At 35.6% G+C, this 26,278-nt stretch overlaps 5 protein-coding genes across 5 annotated transcripts; all 5 read right to left on the bottom strand.

The window, feature by feature from the left end:
* LOC109132291 lies at positions 375–871 on the bottom strand. Its single transcript, XM_019243898.1, has one exon. The coding sequence runs from the start codon at positions 806–808 to the stop codon at positions 578–580; it is 231 nt and encodes a 76-aa protein (XP_019099443.1). The 5' UTR covers positions 809–871; the 3' UTR covers positions 375–577.
* LOC104777839 (actin-8) lies at positions 1,601–3,969 on the bottom strand. Its single transcript, XM_010502167.2, has 5 exons — positions 3,784–3,969; positions 3,302–3,371; positions 2,810–3,203; positions 2,107–2,720; positions 1,601–2,002 (listed from the first exon to the last, which is right to left on the bottom strand). The coding sequence occupies exons 2-5, from the start codon at positions 3,359–3,361 to the stop codon at positions 1,937–1,939; spliced, it is 1,134 nt and encodes a 377-aa protein (XP_010500469.1). The 5' UTR covers positions 3,362–3,371; positions 3,784–3,969; the 3' UTR covers positions 1,601–1,936.
* On the bottom strand, positions 15,931–16,822 carry LOC104777835 (RING-H2 finger protein ATL78-like). The gene has a single exon (XM_010502162.2). It carries the CDS (start codon positions 16,735–16,737, stop codon positions 16,087–16,089), a length of 651 nt encoding a protein of 216 aa, XP_010500464.1. The 5' UTR covers positions 16,738–16,822; the 3' UTR covers positions 15,931–16,086.
* On the bottom strand, positions 19,198–21,021 carry LOC104777836 (E3 ubiquitin-protein ligase ATL76-like). Its single transcript, XM_010502163.2, has one exon. It carries the CDS (start codon positions 20,188–20,190, stop codon positions 19,501–19,503), a length of 690 nt encoding a protein of 229 aa, XP_010500465.1. The 5' UTR covers positions 20,191–21,021; the 3' UTR covers positions 19,198–19,500.
* Positions 23,238–24,170, bottom strand: LOC104777837 (E3 ubiquitin-protein ligase ATL76-like). The gene has a single exon (XM_010502165.1). It carries the CDS (start codon positions 24,168–24,170, stop codon positions 23,493–23,495), a length of 678 nt encoding a protein of 225 aa, XP_010500467.1. The 3' UTR covers positions 23,238–23,492.

The raw sequence follows: 26,278 nt of genomic DNA, 5'->3' as shown, positions 1-26,278 counted from the left end.
CTTTGTAGGTTTCTTTGGTGCATTTTTACTAGCTTTCTACGATGTTGATTAGGAAGTATTCCAGAGCATTTGTAAAATTGGTTAGCATAATTTTCTTTTTTTGAATGTCCTGTTGTTGTGTTATGTTATCTCAAGTATACTAACTGGACTACTGTAGGTACTGGATTTTTTGATGCAGAGCTTCAAAAGCTGTCTTCCAGTCTTTGCTCCAAAGTGATAGCTACTCCAAAAGTAAGTTATTACAGAGTTGCCTTCCTGATTGTAATGGCTCAAATAATCCAAAGTCTTTGTTGTTGCCTTGCTGATTAATCCAGCAATACTACAGAGTTGAAGGATGAAGGATCTTTGCACCAAAGAATACATGGATATGTCAACCTCTCAAAGTAAAGTAAATGACCTTTTGCACCAACACCCAATTACTATCAGAATAGCTAATTTTCATATCAAAATCAAGAAATTTACAAGCAATTCAAGTTGAAGGGGGTACATTACATCATAGAAAAATAGACAGGTAAGCTTCTCTAAATCGATAACTTTTCTTGGATCTTTTCAGCAACTACAAAGCTCTCCAATTGTTTTATGTCCGGGAACGAATCTTGTCGATTTGAGATTTCGCGGAGTCAAGTTGTTTCTGCGCAGAGGTTTTCGCTTTCTCAGATGTAGTGAGGAAGAAGAGGTTGCAATTTTTCTGGTAGACACGTCGAGAAGAAGAGAGACTGCTCAATTCATCCAACGAAACCTCTTGCCTCTTTATTTCCTTCTCTAGTTCGAATTCGCGACCAGAAGAGGAGGATGAACTAGTCGCCATTGTTTTTTTCTCCGAGTGCGGCTGCGAGGGGACTGCAAGACTAATTTTGTTCTTTTAGGTTTCTACAATAATAAATGGTACAATTTTATAAATGCCACGTCGGAAAATATCTTTTATTAAAATATTGAAATTAATGATATACACAACATCCCACATCGGAAGAAACGTATGAGAGGAGAGGTTTTGTTTGGGTATAAATAAAGAGGGTTTGAGTTGGTTGAAACCCATCTTTGCGCTTGGGGCAATGACGCAGCTCATGAGGTTCTAACCGAGGCGCGTCTATTGCTGGTTGAAAACTATTTCCAAACCCCCTCCTAGGCCTAAGCTTGTCTTGGGCCTTCGAGAATTTCTGGAAGGGCTCCCTTCGGGGTAAAGCCCTACAATACTCTAGTTTAAAATAATTTTGCTCCCTTAACATTTGTTGAGGGTAGATAACATATATTTAATTTGGCATTAGCCTATTTTTGTTTTTTACCCGGTTTCTTAGATTGGTTTTGTTGAGGTCATGTGATTAATGCAAGCACACGTAGATGAGACGAAAACGCCCAAATTTAAAACCCACAAGCCAAAGTCTTCTAGACTCACTTTACAGTACGGGTGTTTTCAGGAATCCACTGCACCACTATACGCCATCTAAGCAAAAACTGAAGTAAAGGTTCCAAAAAGAACATTGTTACAAATTCCAGGAAGACCATTGTTACAAATTTGTTCCAAAAATCGTACGTCTAAGCAATTGATTGGTACTCCTACGTGTGATTAATGAATGGGTCTAACGCATGAAACGGTGCTATAGAGTTTTCCAAACATTTTTTGATACTGACACAAAAAGATTCAGCATAGAGTACATATATCAACAATCCAAAGAGGTGTTGTTTCTTATCCGAATTTCAAGAGGCTACAAACAAACAAATGGACAAGAATAAGGAGTAGAGCTGGGTTTGAAACGTGGGATTAGTGCCTCAGGTAAGAGCAAAAGCGGATTTCACCTCCCTTGACACCTCGCCAAACGCTTTAACCAGAAAGTTTCTCACATGGTGCAAGAATGACAAAGGGGAAAAAATGAAACAAAACAAATCGGAGATGTAGAAAGAACTGTGATCCCGTCATGAAAACGCTTTGTTTTTTGGCTTAGAAGCATTTTCTGTGGACAATGCCTGGACCAGCCTCATCATACTCAGCCTTAGAGATCCACATCTGATTAAACACAAAAGAGACAACCAATAAGAGGAATTTTCTACATATAATCAACCGAGTGCGAGAGAAGCTAAAAATGAGAAATGGCGGTTTCCAAATGTTACCTGCTGGAAAGTGCTGAGAGAAGCAAGGATGGACCCACCGATCCAGACACTGTACTTCCTCTCGGGTGGTGCCACGACCTTAATCTTCATGCTGCTTGGGGCAAGAGCTGTGATCTCTTTGCTCATACGGTCTGCAATACCTGAGAACATAGTTGTACCACCACTGAGCACAATGTTACCGTAAAGGTCCTTCCTGATATCAACATCACACTTCATGATCGAGTTGTAAGTTGTCTCGTGGATTCCTGCAGCTTCCATTCCCACAAATGATGGCTGGAAAAGGACTTCTGGGCACCTGAATCTTTCAGCACCGATCGTGATCACTTGTCCATCGGGTAATTCATAGTTCTGCTCGATGGAGGAGCTGGTTTTTGAGGTCTCCATCTCTTGCTCATAGTCCACAGCAACAAAGGAAAGCTTCTCTTTGATGTCTCTCACGATTTCCCGTTCTGCTGTTGTGGTGAACATGTAACCTCTCTCGGTAAGGATCTTCATAAGGTAATCAGTGAGGTCACGACCAGCAAGGTCAAGACGAAGGATAGCATGTGGAAGAGAGAAACCCTCGTAGATTGGCACAGTGTGAGACACACCATCACCAGAGTCCAACACAATACCTAAAGAAAATCATTTCACTGTAATCAATATAACAAAATGATTAAAAAAAAAAAAACAGACAACAAAACTTTATCAATAATGTACTAACCGGTTGTACGACCACTGGCGTAAAGTGATAGAACAGCTTGAATGGCAACATACATAGCTGGAGAATTGAAGGTCTCGAACATGATCTGAGTCATCTTCTCTCTGTTGGCTTTTGGGTTAAGAGGAGCCTCGGTAAGCAGAACCGGGTGCTCTTCAGGAGCAATACGGAGCTCATTGTAGAAAGTGTGATGCCAAATCTTTTCCATATCATCCCAATTGCTAACAACACCATGCTCAATCGGGTATTTCAATGTGAGGATACCTCTTTTGGATTGTGCTTCATCACCAACATATGCATCTTTCTGATTCATCCCAACCATGACACCGTGATGTCTAGGTCGACCAACAACACTGGGGAAAACCGCCCTGGGAGCATCATCTCCAGCAAAACCAGCCTGTACAAAAGAGTTTGTATAATCCATGTTATCAATATCTTAACAAAAAGTGAGAGAATCCACAAAACCTGAAAAGTAAAGGAACTGAATCAACTAACCTTGACCATTCCAGTACCATTGTCACAGACAATGGGTTGAATATCATCTGCATCGGCCATGGTTTATGAACTGCCATAAAAAAGACGCAAAAGCTATGATTAATCAAAGACAGGATTCACATACTCATCGGATGATAAAATTGCAAGGATTCATGTATCATCAGATGATCAATTGGTTTCTTCATCCGTCAAAGTAAAATCAACAGATTCCGAAGTCAAACACTTCAACAAAACATTTCAAAGTTCAGAGATTTCTATTGACAAAAGGAAGTCAAAAGAATCCGGATCCGAAGCAAAACAAAATCAACGAAGATCATCAAGTCAAACATCAACCGTTGAGCTAATCGGAGCCAAGATCAAAACAATTTCCAATAGTTTAACCGATCTAAAATCCAACCAAAAATCAAATCCGAAGTAACTTCGAATCGTAATCGAGATCCAACACAACAAGGAGCAAGTAGTAGATCGGAGGATTCATTTACCTTAAATCGGAGGAGAAGATCGAGAGATCGAGTAAGAAACAAGAACCAAGACGATGAGGATCTGGCTCACTCTCTCTCTCTCTTAATCACCGGAAAGTACAACGGCCGATGAAGGGCTGAAGACGACGAAACAATTCAAAGAGGGGAGAAGTATTTATCTGGTACAATTTTATTTTTGGAGAAAAAAAAAACAAATCATTTCGACCATAAAGAAAAAAAAAATAATAATAAAAAAAAAAGATAACATGACCTGGCTGTTAGACAGCCTTTTAATTGAGGATTTTTGGAAAGTTTTTGAGAAATATTATGGACCGTTGGATTTATCAGATGGGCGTAAAATGGCTATTAGATTGACTGTGATGATAGGGCTTATGTGACAGCTTCATTAATGCATATTCCAATTCTCAAGTCGGCGAGTCGAGGAGACAACGACGATGGTCATGTTTTTGGTTGTTTTGGTAAAGAATAATTCTTGATTTCAACAAATTTGATTACTATATTGAAAAAAAGAGTATTGTTTCTTTTTTTTCTTCTTTTTTTTTTTTCTCTGAAAGAACTATACAACATTTTGATTTTTTTTTTTCAAAAGACAAAAAAATAAAAGAATTGTGCCACTGCAATGTTATATTTTGTGTCCAAGACTCACATCCTCTAAAACATAATTCATCCTTTATATATATATATATATATATATATATATATATATATATATATATATATATATATATATATATATATATATATATATATATATATATATATATATATATATATATATATATATATATATATATATATATATATATATATATATATATATATATATATATATATATATATATATATATATATATATATATATATATATATATATATATATATATATATATATATATATATATATATATATATATATATATATATATATATATATATATATATATATATATATATATATATATATATATATATATATATATATATATATATATATATATATATATATATATATATATATTTCAACGGCACTTGTAATTCGTAAACGTAGTTTTAAAAAAATAATTTTTTTTTTGCATACGGTCAAGTTATAAAATGTAAGACACCTGAAAAAAAAAATGAATTTATCCATATATATTCTATGTGGGTGCTACTAATCAACCACAACTTGCTTATTAGTAAATTGAATAGACTAATTTTGATGAATACGAAATGATACGAAATTTTGACCAAGAAAATAAAATAAAATTAGAAAACTGATTAAAAACAATACTGATATAAGAAATTTGAATTTGATAGCAAAACATCGCGTCCCAGCTGGCCTGATCACATATGACATATTGTTATATATGTATCATGTATGCGATTTCATCTTTTTGTTACTAGAAATATAATACATTAGTAAGAATTCACAAATGGTTTATCTCTAATGTCTAACCAGCAACACATCAACATGCCAACATAAGAGAAAACACGATTTCTTCTGATGCGAGCGTTTCTTGCAACGAAGTATGTATGCTTTGTTTGTTCGTTTCAAAAACTACACTGACGTCCCGTAATATATAAAATGCGTACCTCTCCAAGTTATATATGCTCTATAGAAAAAAAAAGGCCAATCATCCATTCTTGAAATCATTTGTATTAAATCTTGTGAGTTGTTAATCAATAGTAATAAAATGCATGGTTGAAAGAATGGATGATTGGCCTTTTTTTTTTCCAAGATATAGAGGTGAAACACTCTGATAGCTTTCATGAAAGTCTTGAGAGGTCTAGTGCCATCATGTATTGTAGAATCTGTTAACTTTCTTGTAAAGTATATTTCTCGTTTAAAGTAAAATGTAACTAATACAAGGGTATTTATACTAGAATGTTGAGACTAAGTAAAAGGAAGCTTAATCTCATCATATATACTAATATACCCCCCCCCCCTCAAGCTGAATTCGCAGTAGGCAAGAAGATGCTTGAAATAGATAGTCTCTGCAAAATCGAGTGGAACGGTGCCAGTTGCAGAGGTTTCGTCAAGATGTCAGCCAACTGATTCTCGGTGGCAACATGTAGAACTTTGAGAAAGTCATTCTTAATCTGATCTCGAGTAGTGTGGCAGTCGATCTCAACGTGTTTGGTCGGTTCGTGAAATACCGGGTTGTTGGCAATATGCTTCGCCGATTTGTTTTCACAGAAAAGCTTGGCCTGTATTCGTGGAGTTTGGCGCAAATCCTTCAACATTTGATGAAGCCAGAGTAAATCCTTTGTAGCTTGTGCCATTCTCCTGTATTCAGCTTCGGTGCTACTCGAACTCACAACATTTTGCTTCTTGGATTTCCAAGAGATCAAAGAATTTCCTAAGAAAACACAGATGCCAGTAACAAACCTCCTAGAATCCTTGCAAGTCCCCCAATCTGCATCCGAGAATGCATTCAAGCATAAATCAGTAAAAGCAGAGTAAAAGAGTCCTTGACCTGGATCGTTCTTCAAATATTTGAGGACATGATGAGCAGCCCCAAGATGGACGTCTGTTGGGCATGAGAGGAATTGGCTTAGGCGATTGACGGCAAACGTAATGTCTGGTCTTGTGATGCACAAATACAGCAATCGTCCTATCAGTTCCCTATAAGGCGTACCATCAGTCAGCATGATACCTGTGTCTTTAGTGAGAACCTTCTTATAGTCCATAGGTACTGATTTTGGCTTACAACCCAATAAACCTGTATCAGCTAGAATATCAAGACAATACTTGCGCTGACTTACTGATATGCCACTTGCATTACGCGCAATTTCAAGTCCTAAGAAGAAACGAGCTGGACCAAGGTCTTTAGTCTTGAAATGCTTCGCCAGAGATGCCTTAAGCTGGAAAACAACATCATCACTGCTACTCACAATTAGGATATCATCGACATAAACCAAGGCCGCAATATAAGAGGAAACTGTCTCCTTGACGAACAGAGTATTGTCGCCATACACCTATGAGAAACCATCATCGAGAAACATTTTGGGCAAGGACTTATACTATTGCCGTGAGGCCTGTTTCAAGCCATAAAGAGACTTGTTAAGCTTACACACAAGATTCGGTGGCAGTATAATGCATGGAGGTGGTGTATAACCCTGAGGTAAGCTCATGTAAATTTCTTCCTCTAGCTCACTATGGAGAAAGGCATTAGTAACATCCATCTGAGTAAGACTCCACCCATGCTTAGCAGCTAAACCAAGGACCAACTTCACACTAGCCAATTTTGCTACAGAAGAAAATGTATCAATGTAATCTATTCCCTCTTGTTGTGTGAAACCATTTGCTACTAAACAAGCCTATATCTTTATATGGTGCCATCAACATGGTACTTGATCGTAGAAACCCACTTACACCCCACAACATTTTTACCTGGAGGTAAGGAGACAACATCGAATGTCCGATTGAGTTCCATAGCTTCAAGCTCCACATCCATCGCCTTAGTCCACCGGACAGATATTATGGCATCTTTAAAAGATTTAGGTTATGTTTCGATAGAAATGGAAATGACATAGGACTGATAGGGTGGTTTGAACATGGAATAGGATAAAACCGAAGATAAAGGATAAAGTGTAGTAATAGGTTTGGAAGGTCTAGAAAAAGAGCGGTTAGAATGTTGAATAAGAGAACAATGGTAATCAAATAAGTAACCTGGAGCCTTCGTCGTGCGTCGCGGTCTGGCATTAGATTGTAAAATAGTTCCTGTTCTTGTAGTGATTGTCTCTGCACTCCCAGTTGATGTACTAGGGACGAATGTGTGTGATGCAGATGATGAAGGTGCTGAAACAATGGGCATATCTAATGCAACAGGAATAGGGGATGGAAGAATCAAGTCATTAATAATGTCAGTAGGATGACGAGCATGACTAGAATGAAAAGTAAACTCGTTTTCATGGAACACGACATTACGAGACACATAAACAATGTTAGTATCCAGATTAAGTACCTTATAGCCTTTATAACCTGGAGAATAGCCTAAGAAAACACATTTTTCTGCTCTCTGACTAAACTTCGTTCTATCCTTTAGCAGTGTCGAGACATAACAAAGACAACCGAAAGTGCAAAGTAGATCATAGGAGGGTGGCTTCTTATTCAACAATTCATAAGGTGACAAGTTCTTTAACAGCTTAGAATGTGTTCTATTCATCAAAAATATAGCAGTTAAGACACAGTCACTCCAATAAGCAATAAGTATATTAGATTGAAACAATAAGGCTCTAGTAACATTAAGAAGGTGTTGATGCTTTCTTTCAACTACAGAATTTTGCTGTGGTGTGTATGCACAAGAGAATTGATGAAGCATGCAATGTTTTCTAATAATATCAGTAAAAGCCAATTCAGGAGCATTATCTATCCTAATCGCTTTGATAGTCGAATTATACTGAGTCTTAACATACTGAATAAAAGCTGGAAAATGGTGTAAAACATTATTTTTATTCCTCATCATGTAAACCCAAGTACATCTAGTAGAATCATCTACAATGGTGAGAAAGTATTTATATCCTTCTACAGACTCGATTGAGAAGGGATCCCAAACATCTAAATGAAGCAAATCAAAAGGTAAACTAGACAAATGATTATGAGACTCAAAAGATAAGCGTCTTTGTTTAGCTAATGGACAAATAGAACAATGAGATTGTAAAGACAAACCAGATTTGGAAATATGCAAAACATCAGAAAGCTGTTGTAACTTGTCAGTAGACAGATGTCCTAGGCGTTGATGCCACATATGTCCATCCACCACCAAGGATCCAGAGAAGTTCAAAGAAGCATGAGACTTAGACACGACGAGAGATGATGCATCGAGTTGTAGAATATACAGTTTATGCATGGCAGTTCCTCTACCAATCGTCAAGACCTGAATAAACTCCTGAATAATGCAAGAGTCAATGTAAAAATGTGAAGAACAATGATTATGTTGTAATCAAGAACTAACATAAATCAAATTGAATTTGAAAATTGGCACATGTAAAACATCAGTCAAGATAAGAGATGATGATAATGGAACAATGCCAGTATGTGTGATATAAACCCTAGTATCATTTGGGAGAGAAACAATTACTCCAGAAACTAGAAAAGTTTCACTAAATAATGACAAATCAGAACACACATGAGTAGTGGCTCCACTGTCAATTATATAAGAACCATGAGGAAAATTAGAGTACAAGGAAGAGAGACATTGGTGTTGAAAAGTAAAAATGTTGTTTTCAAAACGAAGAGAAGTTGATGGAAAAGGAATAATACCAGAAGTAGACTGGACTGCCATAACACCATGTTCGGTAACAGACGCAGTCGATGGGGAAGGAGCCGGATTCTCTGAAACTCGAACATGTGCTGTTAGATGCTTAATAAGATCTTGTACCTGAGTAGGCGTCATATTGTTCAAGTCTAGGCTAGAGACGGTTGAAGTTGATGATGACTGAGCCTGAGAAGAACTTGTTATAGGACCACTCATCGGGCCTAGACCACTCATCGGGTCACTTATAACATTCGCCACTGTATGCGGGCGTTGCTGACTCTGAGTTAGTCCTCGAGGTTGAGAAGGCTGTGATGGAGCTGAATGTCTATGAGATTGATATTTAGAGAGAGAGCTCTTGAAGCCTGGAATATAACCTAGAGGGTATCCATGAAGCTTGAAACATTTGTGAACAACATGACCAGTCTGTCCACAATGTGTACAAACAGGTTTCGGTGGTCGAGAACGATATCCACCTTGAATTGCATAAGCCGCATTATCAACGGGTCCTTGATAATCTTGTGGAGGTAGAGGAGCTGAGCCAGTCGTTTGAAAAACAACATTATCCGATCGAGGAAGAGGCTTGATAGAACGATGCCTTTCATCTTGAGTAACCATGTTGAAAGCAGCCTGAATAGTTGGTATGGGCCGTAACATCAGGATATGTCTTCTGGTCGCATCGTAGGAATCATTCAGCTCCATGAGAAACTTCGTCACTCTACTCCTTTCTTGTAGTTTTTCCCATAAGGTTGCAGCATTACATTCACACTTACCACAAGTGCACACAGGTAACTCAACGTAGTTCTTATGTTCTTACCAAAGTGTGACAAGTCGTGTGTAATAGCTGGTTACATCAGACACACCTTGTTGAATACTATTCAGACGCTGCTCAATTTTAAAGACTCGAGGAGCATCATCCTGCTTAAAACGCGCCAATACATTCTTCCAGATTCCTTCAGCCGTGAGAATGAATAACAAACTTTGACTAATTTCCTTACTCACCGAATTCATTAGCCAAGTCGAGACCATGTCATTGCATCTGGACCAAGATCCATAATCTCGATGATCAGAAGCTGGTTTCAAGATAGTGCCATCAATGAACCCAAGCTTATTACGAACATTCAATCCCATACGAACCGAACGACGCCAAGAAGTAAACTCTGCACCAGTACAGAGACGATTAGTAACAAGTATGAGTCCAACATGATCCGAACTATGGAGAAAGTAAGGATTCTCATACTGATCTGTTGCATAATTCGAACCAGTATTCGCGGATTCCATCATACAATCAACGATGAACAAATTCCACAAAGCAAGAATCACCAAAGCTAAATCGGAGTTCGATGATTGTAAACACCTAACCGATCAAGAGGATAAAGCAACCAAGATTGCAACAAAACACCAGAAAGAGGCACTAACCAGCTCAACAATAGCAATCAACAACTCCGCGAAGAAGAGAGCGACGAAACAGCGATGTGAGACACTCATTGATTCAAATCGGTGCTCAGAAATAACTGAAAGATAGATCGCGAGACACGAAATTGAGAAGCGAAGCTGGGACATAGACGAATTGAAACAATTCGAAGATGCGGAAGTTCAATTTTCTCGAGAAAATTTTCTGTTAAGCGTTTTCCCGAGAACCGAATGAGAAAAAATCATTTTATTCTGATACTATATTAACTTTATTGTAAAATATATTTTTCATTTAAAGTAAAATATAACTAATACAAGGGTATTTATACTAGAGTGTTGAGACTAAGTAAAAGGAAGCTTAATCTCATCATATATATACTACTAATAGAATCTAGCCTACATGCCACATCGATTAGAGATAATATATGTTTTCATAAAGATTAAACGCACCATTTAACATGATATCACATTCTTATATAAGTTCGCAAAAATACATCACTTATTTACAGTTTCGTGACTTTTCTCACAATGTTTTGGTATTTATTTATGTTTCTGTTTTGTATTTATGAATTTTAGCTGCACATCTATATTCTAGATTAATATTCTGCTAATCAAACTGACACATGTGTTAGATATATAAAAGTGTAAAATAAATTTTAAATTATAAACAATACTTATAAATTATAACAAAACAGATGTATATACATAGTATCATCATATGTTATTTATTGTAATTACAAACACGAATTATTAAATTATTTGATATACGTCACATAATTAATCTTGCCAACAGCTACAACATTATTAATCGTCATATTCTTTGAAAGTTAGGCATGCATATACTCGAATATAAAGTTGATTAGCCTAAAAGAGGACAAAGGGCTACACGTCAGATAGACGAGGCAATATTGGCTAACCTATGTGGCGTATTTTGTCTTGGCTTATCAGTTTTAAGACATATACACAAAAGAAAAAAAAAAGTTTGTTGGGTAAAATAGCCACTACGATATTATAAAATTTGGGAAAATTGGATAGATGAACAAATCATATGTGTTCTTAATTTAATTTAAGGTATTTAATTAATGCCCCAATTTCTTTTCGTTTGGTTAAGTTATGTATAAAAAATCTATACCATATTTTGGTGTTACCACATAATATTTTCATAACATATTCTTAAATAAATATGGGGTATTTTCAAAAATAAATCTCTTTTTAAAAATACTTTTGACTATTTTTAAAACTACCCCTCTTTATGTATAAAATGACCAAATTACATTTTCTTTGAATGACAACAAAAATGTACTATCACCAAAATCAAAAAAATTTCCCGCCAAAAATGAAAAATTTTCCCGTCAAAAATAAAAAAATTTCCGCCAAAAATCGAAATTTTTTCCCGCCAAATTTTTGAAATTTATACCTTTTAAAAACCTTGTAAACGCTTTTAAAAAACTTTATTTACAAGGTGTTTAAAAAAACCTTATAAAAACCTTGTAAAAACGTTTATAAGGTGTTTAAAAACCTTTTCAAAACCTTGTAAACGCTTTTAAAAACTTTGTAAAAGCGTTTATAAGGTGTTTAAAAACCTTTTAAAAACCTTTTTAAAAACATTTTGAAAACTTTTTAAAAACCTTATAAAAACAATATAAAAGGTGTTTAAAAAACCTTTTAAAACCGTTTAAAACTATTTTAAAAATCTTGTAAAAACGTTTACAAGGTGTTTATAAGGTTTTTATGAGGTTTCTACCTTATAAAACCTTTTAAATACCTTGTAAATTTTTTTGGCAGGAAATTTTTTTTGTCGAAAATTTTTCTCAAAATTTTTTGTCCAGAAAATTTTTTCAAAAAATTTTTGGCGGGAAAATATGTCGGAAATTCTTTTGGCGGGAAATTTTTTGTTTTTCTTTTTATTAAATAAAATATTTTTCATCTAAAGGTAAAATAGTCATTAAAAATTAAAAGAGGGCAAAAATAAAATGGCAAAAAATAGAAGTATTTAAAAAAAGAGTATATGAAAAGGTGTATTTTTGACAAATTGTCAATAAAAATGGCATGTTTTTTTTGGTTCTGGTTAGGAAATCTAGTATGTTGGTCCACTAACCGGAACAAACCGATTAAAAACCGGAGAAAGGAGCTGTCACATCACAACTCACAAGTCACACAACTCACAAGATAGAAAACTCTAAAGTCAACTTTATGATCCACCTGAACCGCACATGCCGAGAGGAAAGTTGTGAAGTAAGAACGTTGTGCCCCATGATCATGAACCTACTTCTAATATTCACATTGCTCATGTCATTAAATTGCGACTCTAATTGATACAATAAAAGATATATGTTGTATGACAGGCCACGTTATGATAAAGTTTTTTTTTTCTTATTTGGTTGTAAACACTTTCTGGTTGTGGCTCACCACATTCATTATGCTCGAATATAGAACCTGATAATTCACATTACCCATCAAAATCATTCTTGTCCTAATGAATTTACAAATCAGTCATTTTCTTCTTATATGGTTAATTAACATGGTGAATATGGCAGATTTATACCTCTGACTTAACATTCGTTAACGGGTGTGACAGAATAATTAGACGGTGTTAAAAATTTTAGTTAAAATCTTAGTAGATATATATTATATATTTAGTAATAATATGTGTTATGTTAGTGTGGTCTCATGGTAATGATTGAGTTTAACCTCACACCATGTGCGGCTTCGATCCACATCAAAAACAATTTTTTTTTTTTTTTGACTCTCGTCTCTCTCGACGCGAAGAACGGAGCCGTCAACACAAAAGCCTCACAGATATGAACGAAGAATAGGAGAAACCGCAATGCCCAGTAGATTAAAGCGGCGATGACCATGAGACCAGGATAAAGCGTACCACCGATGATTCGACCAAGAGGGTACCAACTCTCAGAATCGAACCAATTCCAAAACTTGTAGAAGCCTTTCTCGGTGAGGAAAATAGTGGTACGGTAGTTGAAATATGGATCGAATTCGTGGATCATGGATTCATATCGGAGAACACTAAAGAGACGTGCTATGAAGGCTAAGATGTAGACGAGACCAAGGATCGAGATACATACGAAGCAAGAGCTCTTGCTGCTTCGTCTTCAATTTTAGGGATTCGAAAGAGAATAAACTATTGTTTATCAGAACTGGACTCATTTTCGTCGTCGCCATGAATTCTGATTTCGCCGGCTCTCATTTACCTCCCATTTAAATGGATAAAGTAGCACGATCTCCGACGGTGATGATCTCAGTAAGGGCAAGATACTAGAGATAAAACCCCAAAAAAAATCTCCTTTTGATGTGGATCGAATCCGCATATGGTGTGAGGTGAAAACCAACCATTATTACCGGACCACGCTAACATTACTCGTATTATTACTAAATATGTAATTTATATGTAGTAAAAATTTAATTAAAACTTTTAACACCGTCTAATAATTCCGTCACACCCGTTAACGGATGTTAATTCAGAGGTATGAATCTACTAATAATACAAAAATTAAGTATTTTTTGTCCAATAATAATTAAATAAATATTTTTATTCTAATAAAATAATATAAGGTATTAAACTTCCAAATAAAAAATAAATGAGGTATTGTTAAGTTTTTTTTTCCAATTTTTTAAGTGATTTACCTATGTGATATTGCGGACACGAAAAAATTGGAATAACACAAAATTTATACTGTATAAAAAATTGAGTTCAGTCAAATATAGTATAGATTCATGAGCCGAAATATAGTATATACCCACATTAATCAACATGAGCCGAAATATTAATCAGAATTTTCAATTGAAAACGAAAAGTTGAAAATTCTGGGCTTTGGTGGGTTACAGACTAGGCTATATATATATATATATATAAATAAGCCCAAACAGACCTGACCCGGATTAGAAACTATGGATGATCCGATAACTACTGGTTCAAGAGGAAAACCTCAATACTGAAATCATTGGCGCCAACAAAAGTGAAACATTGCAACTTCGTCGTCGTCGTCTTCAGAAGAATCTGAGGTCTTCGTCTTCGTCAATGAGTGCGGTAAGAACTTTCCCCTTTTCCACATACTTAGTAATCTGGGTAATTTGTTCACAGCTTCATTTGAATTTCATATGACATTTTTCGAAAAAATTATCTCTTAAAATTGAGATTCATTCCCACACTGTTCTGAATTAAGCGAAACTTTTTTTTTTCTGTCAATTGCTACTGTTCATTTCATCTTCAATGTCTAATCCGAGAAGAGTAATTTAATTTGGCTGAAGTGAAACGCTTCCCGACTATCTAGGGTTTTCAATTTAGTCCGTACCACAATACTCCTTGTTTTGTCTTAATTTTGCTGAATCATTTCAACTCCAGATTCCAAATCTATTTACTAATCTTGGCATGTGACAATGCTGGTTGTTAAATTATTGTGGTCACTCTCAGTTCCCTTTTATCATTCTCTTCATGTGAATCAGTATAACATCAAACCACTCCTTTTTAGTATTATTTGATTTGACCATATTATGGTGGATTCGTGCTCGGACCCCCACATTCGCTTTATACCGTTTGTTACAGTATAGCTAGTGGAAGTGGTCGTCGAACTATTGTTTGTATGAGTAATTTCACATGTCAGGTTCCAAAATATATGTCTTGTTGTGTGTAAGCTGGTCTATTTTAGTGGACCTTTCAGGTTTATTTTGTCCGAGGCAGCGTTTAGTTCTTCTTCCACTTTGTTGTTTAGTGAGTTTCTCTAGTAATGAGTAGATCTCTGGAGTAATGTTACATGTCTTCAGCTCTTTATAATCCATTTTTCATGAATTTGGTTTTAGTGAAACTGATCTTGGTACTTGACAAACCACATATGCTGGTTGTTGAATTATATTGGTCACTCATTTTCTTTTATCATTTTCATCATGTGATCAGTATAACATCGAACCACCCCTTTTAGTATTATTTGATTTGACCATAGGGTGGATTTGTGCTCGGACCCCCCCATACGCTTTATGCCGTTTGTTATATAGTACTTGTGACCTCTCTTTTTCTTAAATCTACCACTTGTTTTTCCTTTCGGTGGATTGGATTAGTGCATGTTTCTCTCATTTGTGGGCCTTGACTTTTTTTTTCTTTGGGGCTTCGCGTTGTCACAGTTCTATATGGCCTGATTATCATCATATACTACAACTTATATCTGAAGACTCTTCTACTTCTGGAAGGGTACATGATAATATTATAAGCTTTATAAAAAAGGGGCAGTAATCCTTTTGATAATCAGTAAAAATAAGCTAGTGGCAGAACATGACTTTTATATAAACCTTGAAACTTCTTAATGGTAAAGACATTTCTATTAGTTGACTAAGTGTATTGGCCACCTCCACTAGACTATTGCTTTAAGGCGTTTTAAGTGATGAGAAGGAAAAATTCACATTGCAGATCTAAGAAATTTTAACCGTTATCTAACAGTTTTTCATTGGCTTGTAACTTTGAAATATAAACATTTAGGAGTTCAAGATATGAAGAAAGTAACAATTTCGTAATATTTACAACTTTACACTGGAAATGCTAAACTTGTTTTTTAAGTGTAGATCGCTTGTGATCTCAACTAGTTCTACTTACATAATGGTTTAATCGGGTTTGAAACATAATTGCTACAATATCTAGGTGACTAGTTCACCTAAAACAGCGTAGCCATCTTTCCGGTTGTAGTGGTGCTATTTGCACAATGATGCTGTCTTGTGGTGGTAGAGTGGAGTTAAGCGAGCTTGTTTGACTGCAATCGGCTATCTTCTCGCATGTCTGGATGAGGCAGTGCCTGCAGGTGGGACAGGACGAGTGTGAACTAAGCCACTTGTCTATACACCGGACATGGAATCCATGGTGGCATGTTGGCAGCAGCTTCACACGCTCTTCGGAAACAAACTCTGAGAGACATATTGCACACTCGGTATCTAGACCAGGCAGATTCAGTTCAGTAGAGTAACTTACTGTCTGGAAACTCTTCAAGGCTTTTCGTTTGACTCCTGTGTTGGTCAAGCGAACTGGGTGGTTGTCACCAGCTTCGGATGGTACTAAATTGGAGCACCTCAAGGCACATCTTATTATAGAATTGAGTCCAAGTGAGCAAACGAGTGCACATAAGAGGACTGATAGGACCATAACAACATTTGCATCAAAGTTGTTATCACCTACATATGGGGATGGTGCCGGAGTTGGTGACTGATCACGGGAATGAAATAGTAGTTTTCTTGAATAAGAACTTCCAAGAATTTCTTGAAAGATCTCAGTTGGTTTCATGGTGGGAATGGAAATGGTAGTTGACATGGTAACTTAGTTTTAAGATAGATGATGGGTGGCTTTCTGGGTTTCCGTTGGAGCTTGTTTATATAGAGAAATGTTTGGAGGTTGTTTATATAGAGGAAAGGTAAAGTTTCAATTTTTAAGATATTTTAATGAGGAATTGTTTCTTATTTCATTTATTTTTTTCTTTAAATTATGGTTGGATGAATAACTATAAAGATCAAGCTCACATTAAGGACCTTTACCTTTAGTGTCTAATTTTATTAAATAATTTATAGTGTAATATGCTTTGCTATAGAAAATGGGTCCATCATACCAGTTGCTGCAATAGTAGTGCCATGTGGCTGTGGCCTTAGCAAATCAAATCTCCAAGAATTGCTTCCAGGGACCCATGAGCTTTTTAACTGGAGCAGCCAAGAACTTTCCCCATCTTAGCAGCATTCAGATAATATCTCCTGGTTCGTTTTACTGAGATCTCAATCTGTCTTGGTATTGAGGCTTCTTAATATATATGTTTATTCTTCTGTTTGAAGAGTTTATCAAACTATGCCACAAACATTAGATTCAGTTGTTATTTCACAATTGTGGTTTTGAAGAAGACCTTGTTTTATGAGGCTTCTTTTGAACTTCTTGTTCCTTTTTAGTTATTCAGCTCAAGTCTTCCTTAGATAGTTCTGTCCCAGTGATAGCTGTATTTTATCTACAAAGAATTTGGCTCGGTTTCCGGCATCACCCTGATGTAGTGTTTCATATAGGAAACTAAGCAAAGTTTGATTTACCGTTTTTCTTTTCTTTTCCTTTTTTTGTTATTTTTTAACAGTGGTGGATCTTAAAAGCTTTGTTGAGTTTGTGCGGTTTTGAAGATGTACGGAAGAAATATTTCCATTTAGTGAATTCTACTTATGTTAGGGGAACAGGAATCCACCCCATCTGTAGTAACTCAAGTTGTCTATAAGAGTAGCCAAAAGGACAAAGCCTCTCCCAATCAATCTTGTTAAAGGCTACTTTCATCAAGAAAGATCACTTTCATAGCATTAGTATCCACCTCCTGCTTTTTTTTTTTACTAAACAGTTTTTCTCTCTTTTTCTTTTACATAACTTTGTTTTAAAATCAGAGGTAAAGCAATTGGTCCCACGATTGAACAAATAAAAAATGATTCTTTTTTGTTTGCTTTATGAGATATCGAATTTCATTGGTTGCAAATTGCGAGGGCAATCTGCATGAATCTAGTATCAAATGTTTTTCTTGTAGCTCCAAACCAAAGCAAGATTCTCCGAAAGTTGCTTTTACAGAACAGTTTTTTTTTTTCTTGCTACTTTCCTAATAGCTGGTTTAGTGAAACATTAGATTGGGGAAGATTGTGTATCTTTTGGATAAAAAGTTGATGTTACATAGTAGGAGATGCCTCTTTTCTATCTTTTCTCACCGGTCTTATTCGGAAATGGATTCCTTTTTTATTTTGTCTGTGCCATTAGGTTACATATAACTGGTACCTTCTTTAAAGCAAATCAACTTTACTTTTGTTGTGTGCTAAATTGATTCGTTTGCTTGGAATATCTTAATTTGATACTCAAATCACTTTTTGATTGAATTTTTTTGTTTTTCAGGACTACAAAACTGCAGGGGTAACATGAATGAAGGTGTGGAAATTGAACAGAACAGAAAGAAACATACCAAGGTCAAATCACGCGACTTAAGGTGAAATATCACAACTTGATGCATTCATTATGTGAGGTTGGTTTGGATCCGATGGGTTTTAAGGGCCATGGGAAAAGTTTCAGGAACATTATAATTAAAAAGTTCTGTTTTGCTAGAAACTGGAAATACTGAAGCACAGAGCTTAGTCCTGTCTCTTAATCATTTATCTACCATTATTGACTTTCTTTGGTGGAACCTATTCTTTAATCATTTACTCCTCAATGCCATTTCTCAGTGTTCATCTTTTAGTGCACTTTTGATTAGATATATATTTGTTCATCGTTCCTACTAAATATCTAATAGATATGTGTTAACTGTTAACTTAACATATGTTAAGTAAATATCTATTTGTTCATCGTTCCTAGTAACTATTCATTTACTAAATATCTGTAAAGTGTAAAGTAAATATTTATTTGTTCATCTTTCGTAATAAAGAATTCTTTTTCTGTTTAGTAAATTTCTACTTGTTCATCGTTCCTGCTTATATATTTTTATCTGTTTTTTTGTTTGTCTTGATCATGGTATTTGCTATTTTGATGACTACTCATGTGTGTGGATCGGTTTTGAGGCATATAGATAGATTAATTGGGTCGTGTCAAGTGGATAGATGTATTTTTTGTTCATGAACTTCGTGCATTTGTCACTATCAAGAATACATGGGATAAGGTCTGGAGCGTAGTTGCATCTCGTAGACTACACTTGGCATTCGTGATCGGGAAACCATTTATTCTGTCTAGTGACTTTTTTGGTTCATTGTACTGATATGACACATAAGAATATATGACTAGCACTTATCAATCTTTGGTTCTAGTCTTATAGATGAATCTTGATGTTTTTTGGATAAGATTGCAAATTCACATTCCACTGTAAAAATAACTTTGCAAAGAACAGTTTGGTGAACTCGTGAGACATATTCTCTCTATATACACTTTGCTACATGCAAAAAAAAGAAAGACATAAAAAAATTAGAAGTATCCTTTGGAACCCTCTATGGCTTAAGACATGATTTGTGATCAGATGTAAAAATCTCCTATCTAACTAAAAAGCACAAATTCTGAATTTATGATGGTTCCTGGCGTTCTTGGCATCTAGTTGATTTCTCTAAAAGTGTTTACTCTTCCTTCAGGTTCGAGAGGAACAATCCTGACAATTACACTCTCTATGACACTCTCTATGGGTGCTGCCGCAACTGAATCAGCTTGGCTGAAGTCACCTAATATCTTTTGGCATGTCTCAACCAGACAGTGTCTGCAATTCGGACATGTTAAATGATGTTGAAGCCACTTGTCTATGCAACGAACATGGAACCCGTGGTTGCACTTGGGGAGCAGCCTGAGCTGTTCACCAGAAACAAAATCCGACAAACAAATGACACACTCTTCTCCAACCCCCGGCAGGTTCATCTCGGGTGAGTAGCTCACAACTGGGAACATTTTAAGAGCTTTCTTCTTGATTCCTTTGTTTGATGAACGTCGTGTTGCTGAAAGACTGGATATAGGCTCAGAGATCATGTAACGTGAAGAACGTCTGGATGCACAGTGAATGATGTAATGCAGCCCGAGGCAGCAGATGATGCCACAAACGAGGACTGAGAGAAGCATCAAGACATGCCCACTGAGGTTGTTCTCATGTGTTATGAGTGGAGATGGTGCAATCGCAAAGGCTTGTTGAGTGTTGTGGTCGAATGGGTTGTGCAGAAGAAGCTTTCTAGAGACAAAACTGCCGAGGAGTTGTTCTTGGAAGGCTTGAGCTGAAGAAGGTAACTCAGTTGCAGACATTTTTTTACTCTAGGAAAGAGCTTAAGATCAAAGTCTATTCTCTATGCTTTGCTTGACTTTGTTTGGTTATTGTTTCTTAAAGGTTTGAGGAATTCAAAGTGGTCTTATATATAGCTTGAGATGCTTATTGATTATTGAGTGGGGGCAGAGAATTTTATAATTGGACACTAATAATTTTTGTTTTAAAAAAATGGGGTTTCTTCTTCTTTTCTTTTTTTTGTCCAATGAGACTTTGGACCCAGAATTAGCTTATTTAAATTCAAAAATCATTGAGTGCTGATTGTGCCATTGGCTCATACTTCCTACAACCCCCAGATGCTTGTGTAGGTAGGTACTATCACTTTTCCAACGTTGAATTTGGAAATCATTTATTTATGTCTCACTTTAAATTAGGATTTTTTTTTCTTTTATATCATTTTTGTCTTGTGTTGATTCTTGATAAGCTAGATTTTAATTTACTTTCATTATTATATGATCTTAAGTTTGGGGAAAACATGCAAATTCTGTTTAGTAATTCCCAAGTATCTAAATGTCTGCATATAAATGGCTCTCTTGAGGTAAAAGAACATGAAAAAAGATGAGAACTCGAATATTTTTGGGAATGCTCAAGTAAGAGTTTTGCTGCTTGTCAAAAACTGAAACTTGAAATACTCAACAGAGCTTTAGTCTTTTCTTTTAGTTATCTATGTATCCATTATTGATTTTCGCTCTATGACTTTCTTTATTCATTTACTCTTCAACGCCAATTTTCAGTGTTCGTCTTTCAGTGAACTTAAGTATTCATAGTTCCTACTAAATATCTGTTAAGTATCTATTTATTCATCGTTCCTACTAAATATCTGTTGAGTAAATATCTATTTTTGTTCATTGTGCAAGGATGAATAGGCACAGCCTATTGTGTACAACTCTTTTGCTTTTTAACGGTATGTCGACGAAACTTTCTCCATTATTTTTATTAGCACTGTTCTGAATTATAGCTACGATATTTGTTATATCACAAAAAGGTTAGACATGAATCTATCTTACTGATCGAGGTCTTTAGTCCAACAAGTGGCCCGGGATTTTCTTAAAGCACTAAGATAGTCTTTATAAACATTATCTTCCAACGCATCTCATTTGTCCTCTAGTGCTTCGGTCTTTAATCACTGTTGTTACTTTTAACGCTGTTAATAGTAGAGCATATAGTTCTCCCCCACCAAAAGAACATGAAAAAGAATTGCAGTGGCACTTAAATGGTAGCGGAAATTGAACATCTTTTGGTTTAATAACATCTATTGATGTCCTACGGTTGTTCTAGAGTAGTTTATTGAAAGCAGAATTATAGATTGTTGAGAGAGTAGTTTAGACCATTGGTTGTTGCAGTAAGGCCATTACTTATGCTAAATCTGCGATTTATCACCGAGAAAGTTGTACTTAAAAAAATACTTTGTTGTAGTTTTCACAATCTTCAATAGCATATTTACCAGATATTATCTGATACCATCTGATATTCCTCAGATGCGTGTAATGGACATATGTTACCTGTAAACCACAGTCTTCTGTTATTAACCAATAACTCTTATTTTTTGTGGACATCCGCAATTTTTATTAAGCTCCCTTTTTTACAGTGGGGCTGTGCTTATTAATTGAACTTTTCAACACTTACATCTTATCCAATCAGAAATGCCTAGGATCTTAAGCCCTATCTGAATCATTATTTGTTTATAACATGTCTTTTGTTTTGATAACCTTGTTTGTGACATGTTGCTCCCCTTTTTTTTAACTGTGGGATCTCCAAAATCTCGTAGTTAGAACATGTGGTCCTTACCTCAATCAATATTGGTATTTTTTTAACAATAGATTCTTGATACCAACTTGTTTCGCTGGTTTTGAATCACTCAGTGATCAGGATTCCGAGTTTGGTATTTGGTGAAATCTACGAAAATGACTAATATATCAACTGGTATATATAAATATCCCTATATCATGTTGAGCACTTTATGTGTTCATTTTTATTTTATTTGCACAATTATTTTTTCTTCTCTTAGAGATAGAATCCAATTAGGCCAACTTTGTAGTTTTTCTTCTGTTTCACACTACGAGATAGCACTGCTACTGTACAATACCCAAGATGTGCGCTTGTTGTGGAAAAAAAGAATTATAGTGAAAGTACGTTACATTAGACAGAACATCACTATGATACGATACAAACTTTAGTACCAATATGATAAGATAAAGTGTGAGTGAATTTTGAGGCATCAAAATGTATCAACCTTCAGATGGAGAGGCTTGTGATGAGAATCATTTGGAAGTTTAACCGTGTTTGGTTTAATAATGGTGAAGGATTTCTCACTTATCTTACTTCACACCCTCTTTTTAGATTTTGGTGTGTGACTTATGGGGATGGATTCTCTCCACCAGGATGGTAACTACAGATCAACTCTACCTTTTTGTCAGTGTATCATGGCATAGATATGTCTGGTGTCGAAGTTAGATCCCATAAGATGGGTACATGACTGGTGGTTGAGCAACTTGGAAGATAAAGTTTACTGTAACTGAACTTGATATCTTACAAAACTATACATCCCCCCAAAGTAGCTTTCAGGTCCGACTTTTACCCAGAAACTTAGGTTGGTTGGGTCCGTATTCCTACGGCAGAGTAGATTTCGTTCTCATTGTCGGGAAGGATCATATGACATGTTATTTGCTATCCCGGTGACTCGTGTGTGTTGATCGATTTTGAGTTATATGGGTTGTGTCAAGTAGATACATTCATTTTTTGTTCACAAACTTTGTGCATTTTTCAGTATTAAGCGTACACGTGATGAAGTCTGGTCTGTAAATGCATCTTCTATAGACTAGACACTGCTTCTGTGCATAAACCTTGGCATTCATTACCTGTTGAGGTCTGGTCTGGTCTGAAACCATTGGTTCTGTCTAGTGACTTTTTTGGTTCTCTGTAGTGATTGATTATAACTCATAAGAATATGACTAGCACTTATCAAGCTTTGGTTGTAGATAATTCTTAATGTTTTTGGATAAGAATGCATAAGTCACATTCCATCGTAAAAGATAACTTTGCCAAAAGAACTTTGTTGAATTCGTGAGATGCTATTGGAAAGTGAGATACATCATATATTCTCTCTGTATACACTTTGTGCTACAGGCAAAAAAGGACATTAGAAAATTAGAAGTATCCTATGTTTCTATTTTGGGAAACCCTTCTATGGCTAAAGACATGAATTTTGCTCAAGAGTATAATATCTCCTATCTAAACTGCTGACAAATTCTAAATTGATGATGTTTTCTACCTTTCCTACAATCTAGCTGCTTTCTCTAAAAGGGTTTACTCTACTTTCAGGTTCTAGAGGAGCAATCCTGACAATTACACTCTCTGTGAGTGCTGTCGCAACTGAATCAGCTTGGCTGAAGTAACCTAACATCTTTTGGCATGTATCATCCAGACAGTGTCTGCATTTGGGACAAGTCAAATGATGTTGAAGCCACTTGTCTATGCAACGAATATGGAACCCGTGGTTGCACTTGGGGAGCAGCCTGAGCTGTTCACCAGAAACAAAATCAGACAAACAAATGACACAATCTTCGCCAACCCCCGGCAGATTCATCTCAGGTGCGTAACTCACAACTGGAAACATTTTAAGAGCTTTCTTCTTGATTCCTTTGTTTGATGAGCCTCGTGGTGTTGACAGACTAGATATAGGCTCGGAGATCATGAAACTTGAAGAACGTCTGAATGCACAACGAATGATGTAATGTAACCCTAGGCAACATATGATGCCACAGATGAGGACTGAGAGAAGCATCAGAACATTTCCTTTGAGATTGTTCTCATCGGTTATGAGAGGAGATGGTGCAACTGCCAAGTCTCGTTGAGAGTTGTGGTCAAATGGGTTGTGCAGAAGAAGCTTTCTAGAGACATAACCGCCAAGTAATTGTTCTTGGAAGGATTGAGCTGAAGCAGGTAACTCATTTGCAGACATTTTTTTTTATTCTTTGACAAAAGCTTTAAATCAAAATTTCCTCTCTCTGCTTTGCTTTGCTTTGTTTGGTTATTGCTTCTTAAAGTTTTGGGGAATTCAAAGTGGTCTTTATATATAGCTAGAGAATGTTACTGATTACTTAGTGGGGACAGGAGAATTATATAATTGAAAACTAATAATTTTTGTTCTAAAAAGTGAGTTTTCTTCTTCTTTTCAAATGAGAGTTGGGAGTATTTGGGACCCATAAAGAGCTTATCCAATTCCATTAAACTTTGAGTGCTGATTGTGCCGTTGGCCCAGACCACCTCCTACCACAAGATGCTTGTATAGGGAAATTGATTAGGAAATTAGTTCTTTTGGTGTCACTTTATGTTAAAAACTCTGTTTAATATTTTGTCTTTGTGTTGATTCTTGATAAGATGGATTTCTGTCTACATTCATTATAATATGTGTTTAGGTTTGTTATTCATCCTTTTTATATATTCCCAAGTAGCTACATGTCTCCGTATAAATGGTTCTGTTGAGGTGAAATAACGCGACTAGGTGAGAATACTCAAGTAAGAGTTTTGTTGGATGCTATCATGATGTAGAAATGGTTTGGACCCAATTGGTTTTAATCCTGAGAAAAGTTTTAGGAACATTACACTTTGCCTAGAAAGTTGAAATACTGAAACAAAGAGCTTCAGTCCTTTCTTTTAATCATATATGTATCATTATTGACTTTCTATGGTGGAACCTATTCTCTAATCATTCATTCTCCAATGTTTTTTCTCAGTGTTCATCTTGCTTTTAAGTAAATTTCTATTTATTCATCCTTCCTGCTAAATATCTCTTTTTTTTTCCTGTTCGGTTTTGACAATGTAGGGAATCTCATTTTGAGAATGAATAGGCAAAGCTGACTGTGTACAGTTCTTTTGCTTTATAACGCTATGTTCTCTAATTTTATTATTAGCACAGCTCTGAATTATAGCTACTATGTATTATACTAGAAAAACTGTAGACATGAATCTTATCATATTGATTGAGGTCTTACTCCAACAAGTGGCCCGGATTTTCTTAAAGCACTAAGATAGTATTTCTAAACATTATCTTCCAAAGCTATCATTGTCCTCTAGTGCTTTTGTTTTTACACTGTCTTACTTTTTAACTCTTGTTAATAATAGAGTAGATAGTTCTCACCCAGCAAAAGAACATTATAATAATTGCAAATAGGAATTTAACTGGCAGCAGAAGTTTGAACATCTTTAGTACTTTTACTATGATTATTTGGTAAATTGTATTGATGTCCTACGGTTGTTCCAGTTGTAGTTTTATGGCAAATTTCCAGAAAGCCTCAAAATTGTTGAGAGAGTTGAAGAATTTAGACTATTAGCTTTAGCAGTTTTATTAAGGGCATTACTTAAGCTAGATCCGCAATTTCTCACGAATAAAGTTGTACTTAAGAGTTAAGAATTACTTTATAGCAGTTTTTACACTCTCAATGGTATATTACTGGATATGATCGGATATCCCGCAGATGCTTAATGGAGATATGCTACCTGTTAACCACAGTCTTATGTTATTAACCAATAACCCTTCCTTTTTGTGCACGGCCTCACTCACTATTAAATTGAACTTTTTAACACATTATTTGTGTCTCATCCAATCAGATTTGCCTAGGATCTTAAGCCTTATGTAAACCATCATTTTATATGTCATGTCTTTTGTTTCGATAACCTTGTATATGACATGTCTTTTTTGTTTGATAACCTTGTTTATGACATGTTGCTCCCTTTTAAATTACAGGATCTACTAAATCTCGTAGTTCATGCGGTCCTTTAACTAAATCAGTTATTCGTAGTTTTTTTTTTAGAATGGGTTGTGGATTCGAACTTTGATATCTTGAGAATCTATGAAAATGACTATGATATCAAGGAGTATATTAAGTTGATCACTCCACGTGTTCTCTTATATTTGTACCATTTTATTTATCACAGAGATAATAGTAGCCTTATCTGGGTTCATTTATCATATAACAATATCTTCCACTAGGTAGTGTGCATACCCACAATAAGCACCTGTTGTGGAGAAAAGTAATAGAGTGAGTATACTAAATCTAAACAGAAGAT

This window comes from Camelina sativa, chromosome 3 (assembly GCF_000633955.1).
Source record: "Camelina sativa cultivar DH55 chromosome 3, Cs, whole genome shotgun sequence".
NCBI classification, from domain to species: domain Eukaryota; kingdom Viridiplantae; phylum Streptophyta; class Magnoliopsida; order Brassicales; family Brassicaceae; genus Camelina; species Camelina sativa.
This window is presented reverse-complemented; position numbering and strand designations above follow the sequence as displayed.